Here is a 25,621-nt window from a genome sequence, read left to right on the forward strand (position 1 = left end):
GTACGTGTACAGGTGTCAATATAAGCACAGGTACAGGTGTATGTATCTGTACGTGTACAGGTGTCACTACAGGTCCAGGTATCTGTACATGTACAGGTGTCACTACAGGTCCAGGTCCAGGGTCACCTACAGGCACATGTCCAGGTGTGAGCACAGGTAAAGGTGCACGTGTGACTGTGCCATAGGTACGTGTTCCCCCCCAGTTCCCCCCACAGATTCCCCCCAGTTATTCCAGTTTCCCCCCAGTTCCCCCAGTTTCCCCTATCGATCTCCCCCAGTTTCCCCCCAGTTATTCCCAGTTTCCCCCCAGTTTCCCCTATCGATCCCCCCCAGTTTCCCTTATAGATCCCCCCCAGTTTCTCCTACAGATCCCCGCCAGTTATTCCCAGTTTCCCCCCAGTTTCCCCTATCGATCCCCCCCAGTTTGCCCTACCGATCCCCCCCAGTTATTCCCAGTTTCCCCCCAGTTTCCCCCCAGTTATTCCCAGTTTCCCCCCAGTTTCCCCCCAGCCCCGCCTGGCCCCGCCCCCGGCGCCGCGCGCGCCCCGGCTCAGCCAATCAGCGGCGGCGGCCGCGGCCAGAGCCGCAGCTGCCATGGAGACAGCCGGGGGGCGGGGCCAGATCGGCCACGCCCATCGCCTGCCCCGTGGGCACGCCCAGAGTGGGAGGGGGCAGGAGGAGCCACGCCCATAAAAGGGGAAGGGGGGCGGAATGAGGATGGGCCGGGGGACGCGGCGGGGACAGGCGGACAGAGAGGGGACATGGGCAAACAGGAGGGGACAGAGGGACAGAGAGGGGACAGAGGGACACCTGGGGACAGGAGGGGACATTAGAGGGGATATTGAGTGGACAGACGGACAGGGGGGGACCAGAGGGACATGGGAGAAGAGAAGGGGACACCCCCAGTGAGGAGTGAGGGGACACGGGGACATCGAGGCGCAGGGCTGGAGTGGGGTGGGGACACTGAGGGGACACGTGGGGACAGTGACACAGGTGGGGGGGACAGGAGGACACGGATGGACACGACACAGGGAGAGGACAGCAGGTGACAAAGGAACACAGGGGGACATGAGGGGACACATGGGGTGGCACCGCCCGGGGGTGACAAAAGTGCCACCAACACGGGGTGACATCGCCTGGGGGTGACAGAGGTGCCACCAACAGGGGGCGACACCGCCAGGGGTGACAAAAGTGACAAGGACAGACCAGGCGCCACCTCCAGGGGGTGACAGAGGTGCCACCAACCCGAGCTGCCACCACTGGGGGTGACAAAAGTGCCACCAACAGAAGGTGACACTGCTGGGGTGGCCAGGAGGTGACAAAAGTGACAAGGGGACCCCAGGTGACCCCTCCAGGGGGTGACAGAGGCGCCACCACCCCGCGCTGGCCCCGCCCGGGGTCCCCCAAGCTCTCCCCGTTGCCCTTTTAAGCCTCCCGCCGTGGTCCCCACCTTTTCGCCATCGCCCCTTTAAGCCCCGCCCTCCCCATACCGGAAGCGGAAGTGGCGCCGCACACGTGGGCGGGACCGGCTCTGCTCCCGGGGCCGCCATGGTGGGTCCGGGGGTCCCGGGGGGTCCCGGGAGGGTCTGGGGGGCTCGGGGGGGCCCGGGGGCGCCGCTCCAGGGCTGGGGGGTCCCGGGAGGGCCGGGCCGGGGGTCCCGGGCTTGGGCGGGGGGCGCGGGGGGGTCCCGGGGATCGTTCCGGAGGTCCCGGGGGGCTCGCGGGGGTCGTTCCGGGGGGTCCCGGGAGGGGCTCGGGGCTCTGGGGGGTTTTGGGGAGGGGTCTCCCCGGTCCTGGCGTTTTTTGAGAGTTTTGGGGTTTCTTGCGGAGATTTTTTTTTTAAATTTTTTAAGATTTTTTAATGATTTTTGAGGATTTTTTTTTGGGAGGGGGGGGTCTCCACAGTCCTGGTGGGTTTGGGGTTTTTTAGGCTTTTTAAATTTCTTTTTTGTGGCTTTTTAGGGGTTTTTTTTGGGGGATTTTTTTGGGGGGCGTCCTCCCTGGTCTGGGTGGGTTTTAGGGAATTTTGGGTGGGGAGGGGGATTTTTTAGGGCTATTTTGCGAGATTATTTCGGTTTTTTTGGAATTTTTTTTGGCTTTTTTGGGGGAAGTTTCTGTTGAGTTTTAAAGGGTATTTTTGGATTTTTTTAAATTTATTTTTTGGGTCTTTCTTGGGACTTTTTTTTCATTTTTTTCTGGGATTTTTTGGGTGGGATTTTTTAGGGCTATTTTGCGAGATTGCTGCGGGTTTTTTTTTTTAATTTTTTTGGCTTTTCTTGGGGACGTTTCTGTGGAGTTTTAAAGAGTATTTTTGGGGTTTTTTTAATTTTTTGGGTCTTTTTTGGGACTTTTTTCCCTTTTTTTCTGGGATTTTTTAGGGCTATTTTGGGAGATTGTTTCGTTTTTCTTTTAATTTTTTGGCTTTTCTTAGGGAGGTTTCTGTGGAGTTTTAAAGGCTATTTTTGGGGGTTTTTTTCCCTTTTTTTTGGGGGGTTGGGGGGGATTTTTTTTGGGGATTCTCTCTCCCATCTCTCCTGGCTGTGGGGGGGTCCCACTGAGCGAAGCCCCCTCCCCTCCCCTGCCCTGCCCTCCCCTCCCGCAGGCGGCGGCGCTGGAGAAGGATGCGGAGCTGGACCGGAGAATCGCGGCGCTGCGCAGGAAGAACGAGGCCCTGGTGCGGCGCTACCAGGTCAGGGAGGGGGCAGAGACCCCCCCAAAAATACCAAAAATAACCCCAAAATGTCCCCGAAAATCCTCCCAAAATTTCCCAAAAATCCTCCCAAATTTCCCAAAAATCCTCCCAAAATCTTCCCTGAAAATCCTCCCAAGGCTTCCACAAAAATCCTCCCAAAATCTTCCCCAAAAATCCTCCCAAAACTTCCCCAAAAATCCTCCCAAAACTTCCCCGAAAATCCTCCCAAAATCTTCCCCTAAAATCCTCCCAAAACTTCCCCAAAAATCCTCCCAAACCTTCCCAAAAATCCTCCCAAAACTTCTCCAAAAATCCTCCCAAAATCTTCCCCCAAAATTCTCCCAAGGCTTCCCCAAAAATCCTCCAAAACTTCCCCAAAAATCCTCCCAAAATCTTCCCCAAAAATCCTCCCAAAATCTTCCCCAAAAATCCTCCAAAACTTCCCAAAAATCCTCCCAAAACCTTCCCCAAAAATCCTCCCAAAATCTTCCCCGAAAATCCTCCCAAAATCTTCCCCAAAAATTCTCCCAAAACTTCCCCGAAAATCCTCCAAAATCTTCCCCAAAAATTCTCCCAAGGCTTCCCCAAAAATCCCCTCCAAAACCCCCAAGATTCCCCCAAAAAACCTTCCCGGGACCCGCCTTAAAATCCCCCAGGACCCCCCTTAAAAATCCCTCTTAAGACCCCCCAAAAAAATCCCTGAAAAAAATCACTCAGGGTCCCCCAAAATCCCCCCAGGACCCCCCAAAAATTCTCACAAAAACCCCCCTGGGACCCCCCCCAGGACCCCCCAAATTCTTCTCCAAAACCCCCCAAAAATCCCCCCAAGGACACCCCAAAAAAACCCAAAATTCCCTCCAAAATTTCCCCTGAGATTCCCTCAGAACCCCCCAAAATTCCCCCCAGGACCCCCCAAAATCCCCCAGGCCCTTCTGCCCCTCCCCCATCCTGCCCCTCCCCCTCCTAATCCCGGCTGATCCCGGGTGGGGGAGGGGCGGGAATTACCGGGGTCACCTGAGGTCACTTTAGGGGGGGGGAAGGGAACAATTCTGGTCCTTGAGACCCCCAAAATCCCTGAAAATCGCCCCAAAATTCACCTGAAATGATCCCAAAATCACTGACAATCGCCCCAAAATTCACCTGAAATGATCCCAAAATCACCCCAAAATTATCCCAAAAATCCCACCTAGAATTATCCCAAAATCCACTTAAAATTACCCTAAAATCACTCTAAAATTCTTCCAGAATTCACCCAGTATTTTCCCAAAATCACTGAAAATTACCCGAAAATTCAGTCCAAAATCAGCTTCAAAATCAGCCCCAGAACTGCCCAAATTCCACCAAAAATCCTCCCAAAATTACCCCAAAATCTGCCCGAAACAGCCCACCCACATTTAAATCACCCAAAATTACCTCAAATCACCCCAGAAACGCCCCAAATCCACCCCAAAAATCCCAAATCCCCCCCAAGAGCCTCCAAATTTCCCCCCCAAAAACCCCGTAAAACTCCGAATTTCGGCCCAAAAAACCCAAAAACCCCAAATGCAGGAGATGGAGGGGGATGGGAGGAGCGTGGGGGGGGGGGGGGGCTGTGACCCCAAATCCCTCCCCAAAAAAACCCCAAATAAACCCCAAAAAACCCCCTTGAGACCCCCCAAAAAACCCCAAATCCCCCCTAAAAAATCCTCCCGAACCCTCCAAATTTCCTCCTAAAAGACCCCAAACCCTCTCTGAGACTCCCCCAAAATCCCCAATTTCCACCCCTAAAACCCCCAAAACTCCCCTGAGACCTCCTAAAAAACCTCAAGTTTCCCAAAAGCCCCAAATTTCCTCGAATTTGCCCCAATTTTCCCCTCAGGAGATCGAGGAGGATCGGCGGCGGGCGGAGCGTGAGGGGGGGGCCGTGACCTCAAATCCCTTCCCAAAAAACCCCAAATCCTCCCTGACTGTCCCCAAAAAACCCCAAACTCCCCTTGAGACCCCCTAAAAAACCCCTAAATTCCCCAAAAAATCTCAAAAACCCCAAATTTGCCCCAATTTGCCGCAATTTCACCTCAGGAGATCGAGGAGGATCGGCGGCGGGCGGAGCGTGAGGGGGGGGCCGTGACCTCAAATCCCCTCCCAAAAAACCCCAAATCCCCACAAAAAACCCCAAATCCCCCTTGAGACCCCCTAATAAAACCCCAAATTTCCCAAGAACCCCGAATTTGCCCCAATTTGCCCGAATTTGCCCCAATTTTCCCTCAGGAGATCGAGGAGGATCGGCGGCGGGCGGAGCGTGAGGGGAGGGCCGTGACCTCAAATCCCCTCCCAAAAAACCCTAAATCCCCTCAAAAAACCCCAAAATCCCCCTTGAGACCCCCTAATAAACCCCCAAATTTCCCCAAAACCCCGAATTTGCCCAAATTTGCCCAAATTTGCCGAATTTTCCCCTCAGGAGATCGAGGAGGATCGGCGGCGGGCGGAGCGTGAGGGGGGGGGCGCTGTGACCTCAAACCCCTTCCCAAAAAACCCCAAATCCTCCCTGACTGTCCCCAAAAAACCCCGAATCCCCCTTGAGACCCCCCCTTGAGACCCCCTAATAAACCCGCAAATTTCCCAAAAACACCCGAATTTGCCCAAATTTGCCCCAATTTGCCCAATTTTCCCCTCAGGAGATCGAGGAGGATCGGCGGCGGGCGGAGCGTGAGGGGGGGCCGTGACCGCCCGGCCCCGGCGGGGGGGGGGGGACAGAGACCCCCAGGGACCCCCCGGGGTGAGAATGGGGGGGATTTGGGGGATTTTGGGATTTTTGGGGGGTTTTGGGGTTTTTGGGGGGTCTCTGGGTGGTTTTCTGGGGGTTTATTTGGAAGTTTTTTTGGGTTTATTTGGGGTATTTTGGGGATTTTTTTGGGGGTCTCTGGGTGGTTTTTTTGGGGGGTCTCTGGGTGGTATTTTTGGGGTTGATTTGCGCTTTTTGGGGAGGTCTCTGGGTGGGTTTTTTTGGAGTCCATTTGGGATTTTTGGGGGGTTCCGGGTGGTTTTTTTGGTTTTTTTTTTGGGGTTTATTTGGGGTTGATTTTGGGTTTTTTGAGGGGGGTCTCTGGGTGTTTTTTTTGGGGTTGATTTGGGGTTTTTTTGGGGTTGATTTGGTTTTTTGGGGGGTCTCTGGGTGGTTTTTTAGGGTTGATTTGGGTTTTTTTGGGGGTTGATTTGGGTTTTTTTGGGGGTTGATTTGGGGTTTTTGGGGGGGGTCTCTGGGTGGTTTTTTTTGGTTTTTTGGGGGTTTTTTGGGGGTCTCTGGGTGGTTGATTTGGGGTTTTTTTGGGGGGGTCTCTGGGTGGTTTTTTGGGGTTGATTTGGGGTTTTTGGGGGGGTTCTCTGGGTGGGTTTTTTTGGGTTTTTTTGGGGGTTGATTTGGGGTTTTTTGGGGTTGATTTGGGATTTTTGGGGAGGGGGTTCTGTGTGGTTTTTAAGGGTGTATTTGGGATTTTTTGGGGCTGATTTGGGGTTTTTGCCCTCCCCAGGACAAGCGCAGCCCCAAGCAGCAGCAGCAGCAGCAGCAGCAGAGACCCCCAGGACCCCCGGGACCCCCGGGACCCCCCCCCAGAATTTCGGGGCGCCCCCCGAGGGGGGGGGGAGGGGCCGGGCCCGGGGTTGGGGGGGGGAGGGGCGGGGACCCGGCCCCGCAGGGCCCGGGGGAGGGGGGGAGGGGCCGGGGGCGACGGCGGCGACCGAAAATCCCAGGTGAGAACTGGGGGGGATTTGGGGGGATTTTGGGGGGGATTTTGGGGACATTTTTGGGGGATTTTAGGGGGGTTTGGGGACATTTTTAGGGGGATTTTGGGGGATTTTAGGGGGAATTTTTAGGGAGATTTTGGGTTGTTTTTAGGGGGAATTTTGGGGGGATTTGAGGACATTTTTAGGGAGAACTTTTAGGGAGATTTTTGGGGGCTTTGGGGTCATTTTTGGGGAATTTTTAGGGAGATTTTGGGGGGATTTGGGGTCATTTTTTGGGGGAATTTTTAGGGAGATTTTGGGGCGATTTGGGGACATTTTTAGGGGGATTTCGGGGGAATTTGGCCAATTTTGGGTGGTTTTGGGCTAAATTTTGGGTGAAATTTGGCCAAATTCGGGTTGAATTTTGGGCATAATTTTTAGTGTTTGTGGTTGAATTCTGGGTGAATTTTTGGGTGGTTTTGGGGTGAATTTGGGGTGAATTCTGGGTTAAATTGTGGCTGATTTGGGGGTGAACTTTGAGTGGGTTTTTGGGGTGGTTTTGGGGTGAATTTTGGGTTGAATTTTAGGTGAATTTTGAGTGGGTTTTTGGGGTGGTTTTGGGGTGAATTTGGGTTTTTTGTGCGTTCCAGGAGTGGGAGCAGCGGCGGCTGCAGAACATCGAGCAGATGAACGAGGAGATGGAGAAAATCGCGGAGTACGAGCGGAGCCGCAGGGTGAGAGCCCACACGGACCAGTAGGGACCAGTAGGGACCAGTGGGGACCAGTAGGGACCAGTATGGACCAGTACGGACCAGTAGGGACCAGTAGGGACCAGTATGGACAGTAGGGACCAGCATGGACCAGTACGGACCAGCGCGGACCAGTACGGACCAGTATGGACAGTAGGGACCAGTAGGAATCAGTATGGACGAGTAGGGACCAGTAGAGACCAGTAGGGACCAGTACAGACCAGTAGGGACCAGTACAGACCAGTAGGGACCAGTGCGGACCAGTAGGAACCAGTAGGGACCAGTATGGACAGTAGGGACCAGTACGGACCAGTACGGACCAGTAGGGACCAGTAGGGACCAGTATGGACAGTAGGGACCAGTAGGGACCAGTACGGACCAGTAGGGACGAGTACAGACCAGTACAGACCAGTACGGACCAGTACAGACCAGTGCAGACCAGTAGGGACCAATAGGAACCAGTACGGACCAGTATGGACGGTAGGAACCAGTACAGACCAGTTAATTCTCAGGAATTCCCAGTTAACTCCCAGTCCCTCCCAGTTTATCCCGGTCCCCCCAAACCCCTCCCAGTCCCTCCCAGTTCCCTCCCAATCCCCCCCAGTTTATTCCAGTCCCTCCCAGTAACCCCAAACCCCCTCCCAGTCCCCCCCAGTCCCTCCCAGTTTATCCCAGTGACCCCCGTGTGCGGCAGGAGGGGCTCCCAGTCCCCCCAGTCCCCTCCCAGTCTCTCCCAGCCCCTCCCAGTCTCTCCCAGTTTATCCCAGTTTATCCCAGTTTATCCCAGTCCCCCCCAGTCCCTCCCAGTCTGTCCCAGTCTGTCCCAGTTTATCCCAGTGACCCCTGTGTGTGGCAGGAGGGGCTCCCAGTCTGTCCCAGTCCCTCCCAGTTTATCCCAGTTTATCCCAGTGACCCCGTGTGCAGCAGGAGGGGCTCCCAGTTTATCCCAGTCTGTCCCAGTTTATCCAGTCTGTCCCAGTCCCCCCAGTTTATCCCAGTCTGTCCCAGTCCCCCCCAGTCCCCTCCCAGTCCCTCCCAGTCCCCCCCAGTCCCCCCAGTCCCCCCAGTTTATCCCAGTCCCCCCAGTCCCCCCCAGTCGCCCCCAGTCCCTCCCAGTTCCCCCCAGTTTATCCCAGTCTGTGGCAGGAGGGGCTCCCAGTTTATCCCAGTCCCTCCCAGTCCCTCCCAGTCCCCCCAGTCCCTCCCAGTCCCCTCAGTTTATCCCAGTCTGTGGCAGGAGGGGCTCCCAGTTTATCCCAGTTTATCCAGTCCCTCCAGTCCCCTCCCAGTCCCCCCCAGTTTATCCCAGTCCCTCCCAGTCCCCCCCAGTCCCTCCCAGTCTGTCCCAGTTTATCCCAGTCCCTCCCAGTTCCCCCAGTTTATCCCAGTCCCCCCCAGTCCCCCCCAGTCCCCCCCAGTTCCCCCCAGTTTATCCCAGTTTGTGGCAGGAGGGGCTCCCAGTTTATCCCAGTTTATCCAGTTTATCCCAGTCCCCCCCAGTCCCCCCCAGTCCCTCCCAGTCCCTCCCAGTTCCCCAGTTTACCCCAGTTTGTGGCAGGAGGGGCTCCCAGTTTATCCCAGTCCCTCCCAGTCCCTCCCAGTCCCCCCCAGTCCCCCCAGTTCCCCCCAGTTTATCCCAGTTTGTGGCAGGAGGGGCTCCCAGTTTATCCCAGTTTATCCCAGTTTATCCCAGTCCCCCCCAGTCCCCCCCAGTCCCTCCCAGTCCCTCCCAGTTCCCCCAGTTTACCCCAGTTTGTGGCAGGAGGGGCTCCCAGTCCCCCCCAGTTTATCCCAGTCCCCCCCAGTCCCCCCCAGTCCCCCCAGTTTACCCCAGTTTGCGGCAGGAGGGGCTCCCAGTTTATCCCAGTCCCCCCCAGTCCCCCCCAGTCCCTCCCAGTTTATCCCAGTCCCCCCAGTCCCCCCCAGTCCCTCCCAGTCCCTCCAGTCCCTCCCAGTCCCCCAGTTTACCCAGTTTGCGGCAGGAGGGGCTCCCAGTCTCTCCCAGTCTCTCCCAGTCCCCCCCAGTCCCCCCCAGTCCCCCCCAGTCCCTCCCAGTCCCCCCAGTTTACCCCAGTTTGCGGCAGGAGGGGCTGCAGGACCGGAACCCCGTGCGGAACTTTCTGGACGATCCCCGGCGCTGCGGCCCCGAGCCGGGGGGGGGCCCTGGGGGGGGCCCCCGGCGCCACCAACGCAACTGGGGGGGCCCCGACTTCGGCAAGGCCACGGTGGGTACCCAAAAATACTGAAATTTACCCCAAAAACAACCCCAAAAATCCCCAAAAAATCCTCCAAAAATCCCCCAAAAAATGCTCCAAAAATCCCCCGAAAAATCCCCAAAATTCCCGAAAAACATTCCTAAAAATAGCCCAAAATATCAAAAAAAATCCCCAAAAGATCCCGAAAAATATTCCTAAAAATAGCCCCAAAATATCCCAAAAAATCCCAAAAAGTATTCCTAAAAATAGCCCCAAAATATCCCAAAAAACACCCCAAAAAATCCCGAAAAGTATTCCCAAAAATAGCCCCAAAATATCCCAAAAAATCCCCAAATGTATTCCTAAAAATAGCCCCAAAGTATCCAAAAAAATCCCAAAAAATCCCAAAAAATATTCCTAAAAATAGCCCCAAAATATCCCAAAAAATCCCCAAAAGTATTCCTAAAAATAGCCCCAAAATATCCAAAAAAACGCCCCAAAAAATCCCGAAAAGTATTCCTAAAAATAGCCCCAAAATATCCAAAAAAACGCCCCAAAAAATCCCGAAAAGTATTCCTAAAAATAGCCCCACAATATCCAAAAAACACCCCAAAAAATCCCGAAAAGTATTCCCAAAAATAGCCCCAAAAAATCCCAAAAATATCCCCCAAAAATCCCAAAAAATTGCAAAAAAAAAAAAACCCCAAAACTCCCCTAAAAACCCCTGAAAAATAAAAAAAAATCCCAAAAAATCCTCCAAAAATCCCCAAAATATCCCCCAAAAATTGCAAAAAAATCTTCCAAAAATCCCTAAAAAATTCTCCAATAAAATCCTCAAAAAAATTCTTATGGGAATTTTTGGGGGATATTTTGGGGTTTTTGGGGGATTTTTTCAGGGATTTTTGGGGGATATTTTGTGGGATTTTTTGGGGGAATTTTTGGGAGTTTTTAATGGGATTTTTTGGGGGATTTTCTTTGCAGATTTCCTCCAGCCTGCCCCATTTTTAATGGGATTTTTTCTGGGTTTTTGGAGATGTTTGGGGGGATTTTTTGGGGATTTTTTCAGGGTTTTTGGAGATTTTTGGGGTGTTTTTTTCAGGGATTTTTGGGGATATTTTGAGGGATTTTTTCAGGGTTTTTTGCAGATTTTTTGGGGAATTTTTGGGAGTTTTTAATGGGATTTTTGCAGATTTTTGGGGGAATTTTTGGGAGTTTTTAATGGGATTTTTGGGGATTTTTTGGGGAATTTCTGTGAGGTTTTACCGGGTTTTTTGCAGATTTTTGGGGGAATTTCTGTGAGTTTTTACCGGGATTTTTGCAGATATTTTGGGGGAATTTCTGTGAGTTTTTGATGGGATTTTTTGCAGATTTTTGGGGGTTTTTACCGGGTTTTTTGCAGATTTTTTGGGGAATTTCTGTGAGTTTTTACCCGGATTTTTGCAGATTTTTTTTGCGGGAATTTCTGTGAGTTTTTACCGGGATTTTTGCAGATTTTTGGGGAATTTCTGTGAGGTTTTACCGGGATTGTTGGGAATTTTTTCGGGAATTTCTGTGAGTTTTTAATGAGATTTTTGGGGAATTTTTGTGAGCTTTTACCGGGATTTTTGGGATTTTTTTGGGGAATTTCTGTGAGTTTTCAATGAGATTTTTACAGATTTTTGGGGAATTTTTGTGAGTTTTTAATGGGATTTTTTTGGGAATTTCTGTGAGTTTTTACCGGGATTTTTGCAGATTTTTGGGGGAATTTTCTGAGTTTTTAATGGAATTTTTTTTAATTTTTCCTCTCCAATCCCCATTTTCGCTGTGTGTTTCTCCCCCAGGCCCGGCGGGGCGGGCGCTCCCGTTTCTCTCCCGGCTCTCCCCCATTGGACCCCACGCTCTGGATGACCGGGAGGCAGCGCGCGGAGCACGAGCGCTGGAAGCGCGAGCGGGAGCGAATCGACCGCGAGCGGCTGCAGCGGCACCGCGACAACAGCGGCGCCTGGCGGAGGGAGTGGGACGCGCAGAAACCCGGCGGCCTGTGCGTGGGAATAACGGGGAAAAAACCGAAATTATGGGGGAAAAACCGAAATTATGGGGGAAAAATGGGAGTTTTAGGGGAAAAAATATGGAGTTTTAGGGAAAAATATGGGAGTTTTAGGGGGAAAAAATATGGGAGTTTTAGGGGAAAAAATATGGGAGTTTTAGGGGAAAAAATATGGGAGTTTTAGGGGGAAAATGGGATTTTTGGAGGGAAAAAAGGGGATTTTTAGAGGAAAAAAATGGGATTTTTAGAGGAAAAAATGGGATCTTGTGGGGGGAGAAAAAGGGATTTTTAGAGGAAAAAAATGGGATTTTTAGGGGAAAAAATGGGAGTTTTCAGGAAAAAAATGGGATTTTTAGACCAAAAAATATGGGATTTTTTTAGGCAAAAAAATGGGATTTTTGGAGGGAAAAAAAGGGATTTTTAGACCAAAAAATATGGGATTTTTTAGGCAAAAAATGGGAGTTTTCAGGAAAAAAATTGGGATTTTTAGAGGAAAAAAATGGGATTTTTAGAGGAAAAAAATGGGGTTTTTAGAGGAAAAACATGGGATTTTTGGAGGAAAAGATGGGATTTTTGGAAGAAAAAAAATACAGGATTTTTAGGCAAAAAAAGGGATTTTTGGAGGAAAAAATGGGATCTTTGGAAGAAAAAAAATACAGGATTTTTCGACCAAAAAATATGGGGTTTTTAGTCAAAAAACCCGGAATATTTGGAAGAAAAAAAACCTGGGAGTTTTAGGCAAAAAAATGGGATTTTTAGGCAAAAAATGGGATTTTTGGAGAAAAAATGGGATTTTGTGGGGGAAAAACGGAATATTTGGAAGAAAAAAAATGGGAATTTTTCAACCAAAAAATGGGGGTTTTCGACCCAAAAATGGGATTTTTAGACAAAAAATGGGATTTTGGGGGTCACAGATGAATTTTGGAGTTCCAGGGATAAATTTTGGGGTTTTTCAGGTGAATTTTAGGATAAATTTGGCTCCTCAGGTGAAATTTGAGGTTCCAGGGATGAATTTTGGGGTCTTCAAGTGAATTTTGGGTGAATTTGGGGGTCCTGGGTGTGAATTTGGGGTTAAATTTTGGTGTTTCCAGGTGAATTTTGGGGTGAATTTTGGGATTTCCCAGGTGAATTTTGGGGTGAATTTTGGTGGTTTTCAGGTGAATTTTGGGGTGATTTTTGGGGTGAATTTTGGGATTGTTGGGGTGAATTTTGGGCTGAATTCTGGGCTGAATTGTGGGAATTTTGGGGTGAATTTTGGGGTGAATGTTGGGGATTTTTGGGCTGAATTTTGGGATTTTTGGGTGAGTGTTGGGGATTTTTGGGGTGAATTTTGGGGTGAAGTTTGGGCTGAATTTTGGGGTGAATTTTGGGATTTTTGGGTGAATGTTGGGGTGAATTTTGGGCTGAATTTCGGGTGAATTTTGGGGTGAAGTTTGGGATTTTCGGGGTGAATTTCGGGGTGAAGTTTGGGGTGAATTTTGGGCTGAATTTTGGGATTTTCGGGGTCCCACTTTGCCCTTCCCCCCCCCCAGGTTCTCGGGGGTCCCGGAGGAGCCGGAGGGGGAGGGGCCCCCCTGGGCCCCGCCCCTCCCCCCCCCACGCTGGGGAGTTCCTGCCCCTCCCCCACCGCGCCCGGCGCAGGCGGGGCCGCCCCAGGGGGGAGGGGCGGCCCTACAGGTGAGGGGGAGGGGCGGGGGGGATTTGGGGCATTTTGGGGTATTTTAGTGAATTTTGGGGGTTTTTAGTGAATTTTGGGGGTTTTTAGGGGATTTTGGGGGGATTTTGGGGTTTTTTAGTGGATTTTGGGGGGATTTTTGGGAGATATTTTGGATTTCGGGCAATTTTTGTGGATATTTGGGGGGATTTTGGTTCTTTGGGGGGGATTTTGATTTTTTGTGGAGATTTGGGGGGGATTTTGGGTGGAATTTTGGTTTTTTGGGGTGGAATTTTGATTTTTGGGGTGTTTTTTTGGGAGGGGGTTGAGGGGATTTTTGGTGGATTTTGGGAGGATTTTTTGAGGGAATTTTTGGGGATTTAGGGGGGGATTTTGTAGATTTTTTGGGGGGATTTTAAGGAAATTTGGGGGATTTTAGGGGGATTTTTGTGGGAATTTTGTATTTTGGGAGATTTGGAGAAATTTTTTTTGGATTTTGGGGGATTTTTGTGGATTTTGGGAGATTTTAGAGGAATTTTGGGGGGATTTTTGTGGATTTTGGGATGATTTTTTGGGGGGATTTTGATTTGCTGTGTGTATTTGGACTTCTCAGAAATTTGGGGCAATTTTGGTTTTTAGGGACACTCAGGGATTTTTTGGGGCGAGGATCCTGGAGGGATTTGGGGCAATTTTGGTTTTTTTGGGATTTGAGGGAATTGGGGTGAATTCCCCATTTCTCCATGGAGTTTTTTTGGGGGGAATTTCCCATTTTTCCCAAAATTCCCCAATTTCTCCCCAAATTCCCTCCCCAGTTTCCACGACGATCGCTGGGAGCCGCCCCCGGAGCCGCCCCCGGAGCCTGAGAGGGCCCAGGTGACCCCGAAATTCGGGATTTGGGACCCAAGAATTTGGGGATCCCCGGGGATTTTGGGCATTTGGGATTTTGGGATTTCGGGATTTGGGATCCCCTTGAAATTTTGGGATTTGGGATTTTGGGATCCCCAGAATTTGGGATTTGGGATTTTCGGATCCCCTTGAAATTTTGGGATTTGGGGTTTTGGATTCTGGGATTTTGGGATCCCCAGGATTTGGGATTTTGGGGTTTTGGGATTTGGGATCCCCTTGAAATTTTGGGATTTGGGGATTTTGGGATCCCAGGATTTGGGATTTGGGATTTTGGGATCCCCTTGAAATTTTGGGATTTGGGATTTGGATCCCCTTGAAATTTTGGGATTTGAGGATTTTGGGATCCCCAGAATTTGGGATTTTGGGATTTGGGATTTTCGGATCCCCTTGAAATTTTGGGATTTGGGGTTTTGGATTCTGGGATTTTGGGACCTCCCGGGATTTTGGGATTCCCAGAATTTGGGGGATTTTGGGATCTTCCAGAATTTTGGGATTCAGGAATTTTTAGTTTTTGGAATTTTTGGATTTCGAATTTGGGATTTTGGGACCTCTCCCCCTCAGAATTTGGGGGTTTGGGATTTTGGATTTTGGATTTTGGGATCCCTGGGATTTTGGGATTTTGGGATTTTGGGAGTTGGGATTTTGGAATTTTTGGGCTTAAGGTTTGGAACTTTTGGATTTAGGAATTGGGATTTTGGGATCCCCTGCGATTTTCGGATTTGGGATTTGGGATTTTTCGACCCCCCAGAATTTTAGGATTTGGGATTTTGACATTTGGGAATTTTGAGATTTGGGAATTTTGGGATTTGGGATTTTTCGACCCCCTCCCCTTCCAAATTTTAGGATTTGGAATTTTGGATTTGGGATCCCCCGGGATTTTGGGACCCCGGGATTTGGGGATTTGGGAATTTTGAAATTTTTGGATTTGGAATTTTCGTATTTGGGAATTTTGGAATTTTGGATTTGGGATCCCCAGGGATTTTGGGATTTGGGAATTTTGGAATTTTTGGATTTGAAATTTTTGTATTTGGGAATTTTGGGAGTTTTGGATTTGGGATCCCCTGGGATTTTGGGACCCCCGGGATTTTGGAATTGGGAATTTTGGGAATTTTAGGAATTTTTGGGATTTTCCCCATGCCCTTTCCCCATCAGGTTCCCCAGAAGGTTCCGGAAGGCGGCGCCGCGGCCCCGGGGGGGGTCCCGGGGGGCTCCCAGGAGGACTCGGACCAATGGGAGGATCTGAGCGAGGAGGAGGAGGAGGAGGAGGAGGAGGAGGAAGGGCCCGGCCCCGCCCAGCGCGAACCTGAGACCCCCAGTGACCCCCCCAGTGACCCCCCCGGTGCGTCCCAGTTTGAACCAGTTCAAACCAGTTCAAACCAGTTCAAACCAGTAACCCCCAGTTCATCCAGTGACCCCCAGTGACCCCCCAGTGACCCCCCCAGTGCGTCCCAGTTCAGACCAGTACAAACCAGTTCAAACCAGTGACCCCAGTGACCCCCCTGGTGCATCCCAGTTCAAACCAGTTCCAACCAGTGACCCCCAGTTCAAACCAGAGACCCCCAGTGACCCCCCCGGTGCGTCCCAGTTCAAACCAGTTCAAACCAGTGACCCCCAGTGACCCCCCCCGGTGCGTCCCAGTTTGAACCAGTTCAAACCAGTAACCCCCAGTGACCCCCCCGGTGCGTCCCAGTTTGAACCAGTGACCCCCAGTAAAAACCAGTGACCCCCAGTTCATCCCAGTGACCCCAGTTCAAACCAGTGACCCCCAGTTCAAACCAGTAACGCCCAGTTCATCCCAGTGATCCTCCCAGTCCCTCCCAGTCCATCTCAGTCCCTCCCAGTCCATCCCAGTCCATCCCAGTCCATCCCAGTTTATCCCAGTTCATCCCAGTCCATCCCAGTTCAATCCCAGTCAATCCCAGTCCCTCCCAGTCCATCCCAGTCCATCCAGTCCCCCCCAGTCCATCCCAGTTCAATCCCAGTCCATCCCAGTCCCTCCCAGTTCAATCCCAGTCCCTCCCAGTCCATCCCAGTCCATCCCAGTCAATCCCAGTCAATCCCAGTCAATCCCAGTTTATCCCAGTCCCTCCCAGTCCATCCCAGTTTATCCCAGTCCATCCCAGTCCATCCCAGTCCATCCCAGTCCCTCCCAGTCCATCCCAGTCCCTCCCAGTTTATCCCAGTCCATCCCAGTTCAATCCCAGTTTATCCCAGTCCATCCCAGTCCATCCCAGTCCATCCCAGTCTCTTTCTCTCCCCCAGGCCCGCCCCCCCCGCCCCTCCCCCAGCCCAGGGGGGGGTCCCAGAGCCGCCCCTCCCCCCCCCGAGCCCCTGCCAGAGCCGCCCGGAGACCCCGGAGCGAAACGGGACCCCCCCGACGGTACTGGGGAAACTGGGGGGGACTGGGGGGAACTGGGAGGGACTGGGAGGGACTGGGATTGAACTGGGATGGACTGGGATGGACTGGGAGGGGACTGGGATGGACTGGGATGGACTGGGAGGGACTGGGATGGAACTGGATGGACTGGGAGGGGATTGGGGGAAACTGGGGGGGACTGGGAGGGACTGGGATGGACTGGGAGGGACTGGGAGGGGATTGGGGGGGACTGGGAGGGACTGGGAGGGACTGGGGGGACTGGGGGGGACTGGGAGGGACTGGGAGGGACTGGGATGGAACTGGGATGGACTGGGAGGGACTGGGATGGAACTGGGATGGACTGGGAGGGGATTGGGGGAAACTGGGGGGGACTGGAGGGACTGGATTGAACTGGGAGGGACTGGGATGGACTGGGAGGGACTGGGATGGACTGGGAGGGACTGGGAGGGGATTGGGGGGGACTGGGAGGGACTGGGAGGGAACTGGGAGGGACTGGGAGGGGATTGGGAGGGAACTGGGATAAACTGGGAGGGGACTGGGGGGACTGGGAGGGAACTGGGAGAGGATTTGGGGGTTACTGGGAGGGGGTTGGGGGTTACTGGTCTGTACTGGTTTGTACTGGGAGGCACTGGGGGGGGTCACTGGGGGGGCTGTTACTGGTTTAGACTGGTCTGGATTGGTGTGAACTGGTCCGTACTGGTCCATACTGGTCCATACTGGTTTATACTGGTCCATACTGGTCCATACTGGTCTATACTGGTCCATACTGGTTTATACTGGTTTATACTGGTTTATACTGGTTTATACTGGTTTTTACTGGTCTGTACCGGTGCCGTTCCCAGCAGGGCCGGGGGTGGAGATCTCGGATTTCCAGAGGGTTCGTTTCCGTAAGAGCTCCCCTCCCCCACACTGAGCCCAAAACCCCCAAAATTCACCCCAAAATTCACCCCAAAAATCACCCCAGAAACCCCCAACATTCACCCCAAAATTCACCCAAAAATCCCCAACATTCACCCCAAAATTCACCCCAAAAAATCCCAAAATTCACCCCAACATTCACCCTGAAAATCCCAAAATTCACCCCAACATTCATCCCAAAACCCCCAACATTCACCCCAAAAATCCCCAACATTCACCCCAAAATTCACCCCAACATTCACCCCCAAATCCCCAAAATTCACCCCAACATTCACCCCCAAAATCCCCAACATTCACCCCAAAACTCACCCCAAAAATCCCCAAAATTCACCCCAAAATTCACCCAAAATCCCCAAAATTCACCCTGAAAATCCCCAACATTCACCCCCAAAATCCCCAACATTCACCCCAACATTCACCCCAACATTCACCCCAAAAACCCCGAACATTAACCCCAACATTCACCCCCAAAATCCCCAAAATTCACCCCAAAATTCACCCAAAAAAATCCCAAAATTCACCCCCAAAAATCCCAAAATTCACCCCCAAAATCCCCAACATTCACCCCAAAAATCACAAAAATTCACCCCAAAACCCCCAACATTCACCCCAACATTCACCCCAAAAATCCCCTCGGGACCCCCCAAAATCCCCAAATTCACCCAAGAAATAAAAAAAAAAAACAAAAACCCAAGAATTCCCCCTGGGATCCCCCAGGACCCCCCAGTTCCCAATTTGGGCTCACCTGGGCACCCCTGAACTCACCTGGGCACCCCTGAACTCACCTGGGCTCACCTGGGCTCACCTGGGCACATCTGGGCACCCCTGCTTGGCTCTGGGGTGGATTTTTGGGCTTTTTTGGGATTTCTGGGGCAGCTTTTGGGCTCTCTGGAGGCTGTCACTGCATGGAGCTGCTGCACTGACTCACCTGGGCACACCTGGGCACACCTGGGCACATCTGGGCACACCTGAACTCACCTGGGCACATCTGGGCACACCTGGGCATCCCTGGGCTCACCTGGGCACCACTGCTTGGCTCTGGGGTGGATTTGGGGGCTTTTTTGGGGCTTTTTTGGGGTTTTTTGGGATCTTTGGGGGCTGTTGCTGCTGGACTGACTCACCTGAGCTCACCTGGGCTCACCTGGGCGCTGCTGCCTCACTCAGGGCTGGATTTTTGGGGTCTCTGAGGAACTTTTGGGGTTTCTTTGGGGGCTGTTGCTGCACTGACTCACCTGGGCACACCTGGGCACACCTGGGCACCCATGGGCACCCCTGAGCTCACCTGGGCACTCACCTGGCACCCCTGAACTCACCTGAACTCCCCTGGGTGCTCTGGCTTTGCTCTGGGGGTGATTTTTGGGGTTCCTGGGGGATCTTTCGGGGCTGTCGCTGCTGCACTGACTCACCTGAGCTCACCTGAACTCACCTGGGCACTCACCTGGCACAGCTGAACTCACCTGGCTGCTCTGGCTTTGCTCTGGGGTGGATTTTGGGGAATTTTTGGGGTTTTTTTGACGTCTCTGGGATCTTTGGGGCTGTCGTTGCTGCACTGACTCACCTGAGCTCACCTGAGCTCACCTGGGCTCACCTGGGCACATCTGGGCACCCCTGGCTGTACCTGGGCTCACCTGGGCACCCCTGGCTGTTCCTGGCTCTGCTGCTGCTGCATTAAACTCCACCCTGAGCGACCCCGGGAGTGGTTCTGGGGTTTGGGGGGGTCCCAAAATCACCTGGGGGACCCCAAAACTCACCTGGGGAACCCCAAAATCACCTGAGAGGGCACCTGGGGGACCTCAAAATTCACTTGGGGCATCCCAGACTCACCTGGGGGGCACCTGGGGGACCCCAAAATCACCTGGGGAACCCCAAAACTCACCTGAGACACCCCAAAACCCACCTGAACCACCTGGGGGACCCCAAAATCACCTGGGGGGCCAAAACCCACCTGAGGGGGCACCTGGGGGGACCCAAAATCATCTGAGGGGTCCCAAAAACTCACCTGGGAACCCCAAAGTCACCTGGGGGACCCCAGAATCACCTGGGAACCCCAAAATCACCTGAGGGGGCACCTGGGGGGTCCCAGACTCACCTGAGGGTTTTGGGGATTGGGGATTTTTGGGGGGATTTTGGGGATTTTTGGGGGTCTCCAGCCCCTTTTCCTCTCTCCCCCCACAGGAGGAGCCGGCGACCCCCCCCAGGTGTGACGGGGGGGGGACCCCAAACCCCACCTGAGCCCCCCCAGGTGTGACCGGGACCCCAAAAACCCCAAATCTCACCTGGGGGGGCCCCAAAAAATTCCAAATTTCACCTGGGGGGGCCCAAAAACCCCAAATTTCACCTGGGGGGGGCCCCAAAAAACCCCAAATCTCACCTGGGGGGGCCCCAAAAAATCCCGAATTTCACCTGGGGGGCCCCAAAAAATCCCAAATCTCACCTGGGGGGGCCCCAAAATTCCCAAATCTCACCTGGGGGGCCCCAAAAAATCCCAAATCTCACCTGGGGGGGATCCCAAAAATCCCAAATTTCACCTGGAGGGCCCCCAAAAAATTCCAAATTTCACCTGGGGGGGCCCCAAAATTCCCAAATTTCACCTGGGGGACCCCAAAAATCCCCCCAGGTGTGACCAGGACTGGGGGGATCCCCAAAATCCCCAAATTTCACCTGGGGAGGGTCCCCAAATTTCCCCCCGAGGGGATTTTGGGGTCCCCCCCTCCCAAATTTTGTCCAATAAAAGTCCCAAAACTGCTCCGGTTCCGTCCTTAATTTTGGGGAGATCCTGGTAATTTTGGGGTCCCCCCCCCCCGAGCTCTTTTTACCCCAAAAAAACCCCAAATTTGGGGACGGTTCCTCAAAAAAAACCCCAAATTTTGGGGTGGTTCATCCAAAACTCCCCAAATTTGGGGTCAGTTCCTCAAAGCCAAATTCTGATTTTTTCCTCAAAAAACCCCAAATTTTGGGGTTTTTCCCCCCCAGAACCCCCAAATTTTTGATGTGGGGGTGTCCCCACCTTCCCCCCAAAATTTTTGGGGTTTCCCTCGAGATTTTCACCCCAAAACCCCCAAATTTTGGGGCGGCTCCTTCCGAAATAAAAATCCCAAATTTGGAGCTTTTTTTCCTCAATAAAAACCCCAAATTTTGGCATTTTCCCCCAAAAACCCCCGAATTTTTGTGCTGGGGGTGTCCCCACCTTCCCCCAAAATTTTTGGGGTTTCCCCCGAGATTTTCACCCCAAAACCCCCAAATTTTGGGGCGATTCCTTCCGAAATAAAATCCCAATTTTGGAGCTTTTTTCCTCAATAAAAACCCCAAATTTTGGCATTTTCCCCCCAAAAACCCCGAATTTTTGATGTGGGGGTTTCCCCAACTTCCCCCCAACATTTTTGGGGTTTCCCCGCCCTCCCCGGCCCCTCCCCCCCCCATTTTTGGGTTTCCTGCCCCCCCCCCCCCGTTTATTTCCCCTTCTGAAACCGCGGCCGCCGCTCCAGGTGAGGGGGGGGGGCGGAATTTGGGGGGTCCCGGGGGGGTTTGGGGACCCCTCCCCCTCCACCCCAATTCTGGGGGGTCCCCGCCCCATTTCTGGGGGGCTCTCGGCCCCAATTTTGGGGTTTCCGCTTCGTTTTTGGCCTTTTTTGGCTCCTCGTTCCCATTTTCCGGCTCTTTATCCCCATTTTCGGGGGGAGTTTTTTGGGGGGGGTTTTGTTCTCCCGGGGGGGTTTTGGGGACCCCTCCCAGTTCAGACCAGTTTGGGGGGGGGCTCCAGACCAGTTTGGGGGGGTCTCGACCTCATTTTTGGGGTCTCCAGGATCATTTTTGGGGTGTTCGAACCCAATTTTTGGGCATTTCCAGCCCCGTTTTTTTGGTTCCCAACCCAAATTTTTGGGGTCTCCACCCCGGTTTGTGATCTCTGCCCAATTTTTGGGGTTCTCAACCCCAATTTTTGCCTTCTCCACCCAATTTTGGGATCTCCAGCCCCATTTTTTGGGTTCCCCACCCAATTTTTGGGGTCTCGACGCCACTTTGGGGGTTCCAGCCCAACTTTGGTGTCTCCAATCAATTTTGGGGGGGGTCTCAGCCCCATTTTTGGGGTCTCAATCCCATTTTGGGTTTCCCACCCCATTTTTGGGGTCTCCAGTTCCATTTTTGGGGTCTCTATTCCATTTTTAGGGGTCCCAATCCCATTTTTGGTTCCCCACCCCATTTTTGGGGGTCCCAATCCCATTTTTGGGGTCCCCACCCCATTTTTGGGGGTCCCAATCCCATTTTTGGGGGTCCCCGCCCCGCGGGGGGGGGAGGGGAAGGGTGGAGCTGCCCCTCCCCCCCCCCAGTTCCTCTCCCCCATTCTTGCGCCATGGGGAGGGGTGGGGGAGGGGAGGATGAGGAAATTCCACATCCGGGGGGGGGAGGGGGGGGACGCAGGAGGGTGGGGACCCCAAAAAATGGGAATGGAGACCCCAAAAATGGAATAGAGACCCCAAAAATGGGAATGGAGACCCCAAAAATGGAATAGAGACCCAAAAATGGGAATGGAGACCCCAAAAATGGAATAGAGACCCCAAAAATGGAATAGAGACCCCAAAAATTGAGCTGGAAACCCAAAATTGGGAATGGAGACCCCAAAAATGGGTGGAGAACTCAAAAAAATGGGGCTGGAGACCCCAAAAATGGGATGGGGAACTCTAAAAATGGAAAAGAGACCCCAAAAATTGGGCTGAGAATGCCACAAATTGGAGCTGGAGACCCCAAAATTGGGTGGAGAATCCGAAAATGGGGCTGGGGACCCAAAAATGGGAATGGAGACCCCCCCAAAACCCCTTGGTCACCTGGTGGGGTGGGGTTGGGGTCTTTTGGAGGGTCCTGGACCACCTGAGCAGGTGAAGGAGCCCTTGGGGTCTTCAGGAGCACCTGAACGGGTGGAGCAACACCTTGGGGTCTTTGGGATCACCTGAATGGGTGAAGAACCCACCCTGACCCACCTTGACTGACCCTGACCCACCCTGACCCACCCCTGACCCACCCCAACCACCCCTGACCCACCCTGACCCACCCAGACCCACCCCTGACCCACCCTGACCCACCCAGACCCACCTCAACCACCCCTGACCCACCCCTGACCCACCCCTGACCCACCCCAACCACCCCTGACCCACCCTGACCCACCCCTGACCCACCTTGACTGACCCACCCTGACCCATCCCTGACCCACCTCAACCACCCCTGACCCTCCCTGACCCATCCTGACCCACCTCAACCACCCCTGACCCACCTTGACTGACCCTGACCACCCCATACCCACCCCTGACCCACCCCTGACCCACCCCTGACCCACCCTGACCCACCTGGACCCATCCTGACCCACCCTGACCCACCTCAACCACCCCTGACCCACCCCTGACCCACCCTGACCCACCTTGACCCACCCTGACCCACCTCAACCACCCCTGACCCACCCTGACCCACCTGGACCCACCCCGACCACCCCTGACCCACCCCTGACCCACCCCTGACCCACCCTGACCCACCCTGACCCACCCCTGACCCACCCTGACCCACCCCGACCACCCCTGACCCACCTTGACCCACCCTGACCCACCCCTGACCCACCCTGACCCCCCAGGTGTCCCCATCCCCACCATGGCCGCGCACCCTTGGGACGACCCCTGGAACGACCCCTGGAACGACACCTGGGGCGACGCCTGGAACGACACCTGGGGCGACGCCCTGGACGAGCTGGGCGGGGCCGAGGTGCCCCTGGGCCACCGCCTGGTTCTGGCCCTCTACGCCGCCATCTTCGTGCTGGGCGTGCTGGGCAACGGCGCCGTGCTCTGGGTGACGGCGTCCGAGCTGCGCCGCGCCGTCAACGGCGTCTGGTTCTCGCACCTGGCGCTGGCCGACCTGCTCAGCTGCCTGGCGCTGCCCTTCCTGGCGCTGCCGCTCACCACCGACCACCACTGGCCGCTGGGCGCCGCCGCCTGCAAGCTGCTGCCCTCGCTGACCGTGCTGGCCATGTTCGCCAGCGTGCTGCTGCTCACGGCCATCAGCGCCGACCGCTGCGCCCTGGTCACTCACCCGGTCTGGTGCCACAACCGCCGGACGCCGGCCTTGGCCGCCGCGGCGTGCGCCGGGGCCTGGGCGGCGGCCGCGCTGCTGACCGTGCCCTCCTTCCTGTTCCGCGCCGTGCGCCTCGACCCCTTCTCGGCCAAGGCCACCTGCGTGCTGTCCTACGGCGCCGTGCGGCGCCACCAGCGCGGCACCGAGCTCGCCGTGGCCGTCGCGCGCTTCCTCTGCGGCTTCCTGGGGCCCTTCGTGGTCATCTCCGGCTGCTACGGCCGCCTCTTGAGCCGCGTCCGGCAGCGCGGCCTGGGCGGGTCGGGCAGGGCCACCCGGACGGTGCTGGTGGTCATCGTCAGCTTCTTCGTGTGCTGGCTGCCCTACCACGTGGTGGGGCTGGTGCTGGCGGCCGGCGAGCCCGGCTCGGCCGCGTTCCGCGGCGCCCAGGCCGCCGACCCCCGCCGTGGCCGGGCTGGCCTACGTCAACGGCTGCGTCAATCCCATCATCTACCTGGTGATGGGGCGCGGCCTGGGCAAGGTGAGGCGCTCGTGGAGGGCGTTGCTCAAGGGGGTGCTCAGCGATGAGGTCACCAGCGTGGGCGGGGACGGGCGGGGCCGCAGCGCGGCCACCACCGAGGAGGGCAGTGAGGGGACGGCCGTGTGAGGGGGGGCCGTGGTGGTGGCCGTGGTCATCGTCATCATCGTCATCGTCGTTGTCTTTATCATCGTTGTTGTCATGGTCATGGTCATTGTTGTGGGCATCATGGTCATGGTCATTGTCATGGTCATTGTCATGGTTATTGTTGTGGTCATCACCGTCATGGTCATCATGGTCATGGTCATCATGGGCATGGGCATGGTCATGGGTCATGGTCATTGTCATGGTCATCATGGTCATGGTCATTGTCATGGGTCATCATCATGGTCATTGTCATGGTCATTGTTGTGGTCATCACGGTCATGGTCATCATGGTCATGGTCATCATTATGGTCATTGTCATGGTTATCATGGTCATCACTGTCATGGTCATGGTCATCATGGTCATGGTCATTGTCATGGGTCATCATCATGGTCATGGTCATTGTCATCATTGTCATCGTCATCCTCATCGTGATGGTCATCATCTTCATCATCATTGTCATTGTCATGGTCATCATCATGTGGTGGTCATCTTCATCATTGTCATCCTATCACCATCATCATCATCATCGTCGTCGTCATGGTCACGGTCATCTTCATCACTATCGTCATCGTCATGGTCATCGTCATGGTCATTGTCATGCTCATCATTGTCATTGTCATGGTTGTTGTCGTGATCTTCATCATCATCATTGTCATGGTTGTTGTCATGGTCATCTTCATCGTCATTGTCATCGTCATCATCATCATCGTCATGGTCATTGTCATCATTGTCACGGTAGTCATCATCTTCATCATCATCGTCATCATGGTCGTGGTCATCGTCATCATCATGTGGTGGTCACCTTCTTCATCATTGTCATTGTCATCCTATCACCATCATCATCATCACCATCGTCATCGTCATGGTCATTGTCATTGTCATTGTCATGATCATTGTCATGGTCATCACTGTCATTGTCATGGTCATCATTGTCATGGTCATGGTTGTTGTCGTGATCTTCATCATCATCATTGTCACGGTCTTCATCTTCATCATCATCGTCCTTGTCCCTGGGGGAAAGGGGGGGACATGGGGGGGGGGGCTGGTGTCACCTGGGCGTGGCCCTGGGGACGGGGGGGGGCAGGTGGGGACACTTGGGGACATTTCAGGGACATTTTGGGGACACTTGGGGACATTTCGGGGACATTTCGGGGACATTTTGGGGACATTTCGGGGACACTTGGGGACATTTTGGGGGCGAGATTCGTGGAATGGGGCAGTGCTGAGGGAATTGGGGATTTGGGGATTCAGGGAATTTTGGGGATTTGGGGGTTCGGGGTTTGGGATGGAATTTGGGGATTTGGGATTGGGGAATTCAGGGATTTGGGGATCCAGGGAATGGGATGGAATTCAGGGATTCGGAATTTGGGGATTTGGGGGTTCAGAAACACAGAAATTCGGGGATTCGGGGGTTCAGGGATTTGGGGATTAGGGAATTCAGAGATGTAGGAATTTGGGGATTCAGGAATTTGGGGATCCAGGGACTCCAGGAGTGCTGGGATTTCGGGACAGCGAGGAAATCCCGGGATTTTGTGGACTCAGGAATCGGGGGATTGTGACAAACCCCAAAAAATCCAAGCAAACCGAACACCCAACCCCCGAAATTCCCCAAAACCGCCGTTCCCATCCCAAAAAAAAAAAAAAACCCCGAAAATTCCCAAAATTCCCACCAGG

At 53.6% G+C, this 25,621-nt stretch overlaps 2 protein-coding genes across 2 annotated transcripts; both read left to right on the forward strand.

The window, feature by feature from the left end:
• The first annotated feature begins 1,409 nt into the window (after nucleotides 1-1,409).
• CCDC9 (coiled-coil domain containing 9) lies at nucleotides 1,410-19,548 on the forward strand. Its single transcript, XM_077192882.1, has 14 exons — nucleotides 1,410-1,551; nucleotides 2,603-2,689; nucleotides 4,551-4,676; nucleotides 4,940-4,970; nucleotides 5,347-5,377; nucleotides 6,199-6,418; nucleotides 7,042-7,125; nucleotides 9,225-9,365; nucleotides 11,156-11,355; nucleotides 12,894-13,038; nucleotides 13,183-13,229; nucleotides 13,828-13,888; nucleotides 15,074-15,260; nucleotides 19,392-19,548. Exons 1-14 carry the CDS (start codon nucleotides 1,549-1,551, stop codon nucleotides 19,418-19,420), a joined length of 1,392 nt encoding a protein of 463 aa, XP_077048997.1. The 5' UTR covers nucleotides 1,410-1,548; the 3' UTR covers nucleotides 19,421-19,548.
• Nucleotides 19,549-22,840: 3,292 nt separating this feature from the next.
• C5AR1 (complement C5a receptor 1) lies at nucleotides 22,841-23,928 on the forward strand. The gene is given in 2 exon segments (XM_054653759.2): nucleotides 22,841-23,720; nucleotides 23,722-23,928. Coding segments are annotated over 2 exon segments (1,080 nt in total). The 5' UTR covers nucleotides 22,841-22,847.
• The last annotated feature ends 1,693 nt before the right edge of the window (nucleotides 23,929-25,621 follow it).

This window comes from Agelaius phoeniceus, chromosome 36 (genome assembly GCF_051311805.1).
Source record: "Agelaius phoeniceus isolate bAgePho1 chromosome 36, bAgePho1.hap1, whole genome shotgun sequence".
NCBI lineage: Eukaryota > Metazoa > Chordata > Aves > Passeriformes > Icteridae > Agelaius > Agelaius phoeniceus.

Excerpts from the sequence above, each read along its gene's own strand:
- CCDC9 (XM_077192882.1), top strand. Across the intron at positions 6,419-7,041 it reads GCGGCGACCGAAAATCCCAG|GAGTGGGAGCAGCGGCGGCT; the intron begins GTGAGAACTGGG and ends TGTGCGTTCCAG. Across the intron at positions 7,126-9,224 it reads AGTACGAGCGGAGCCGCAGG|GAGGGGCTGCAGGACCGGAA; the intron begins GTGAGAGCCCAC and ends AGTTTGCGGCAG.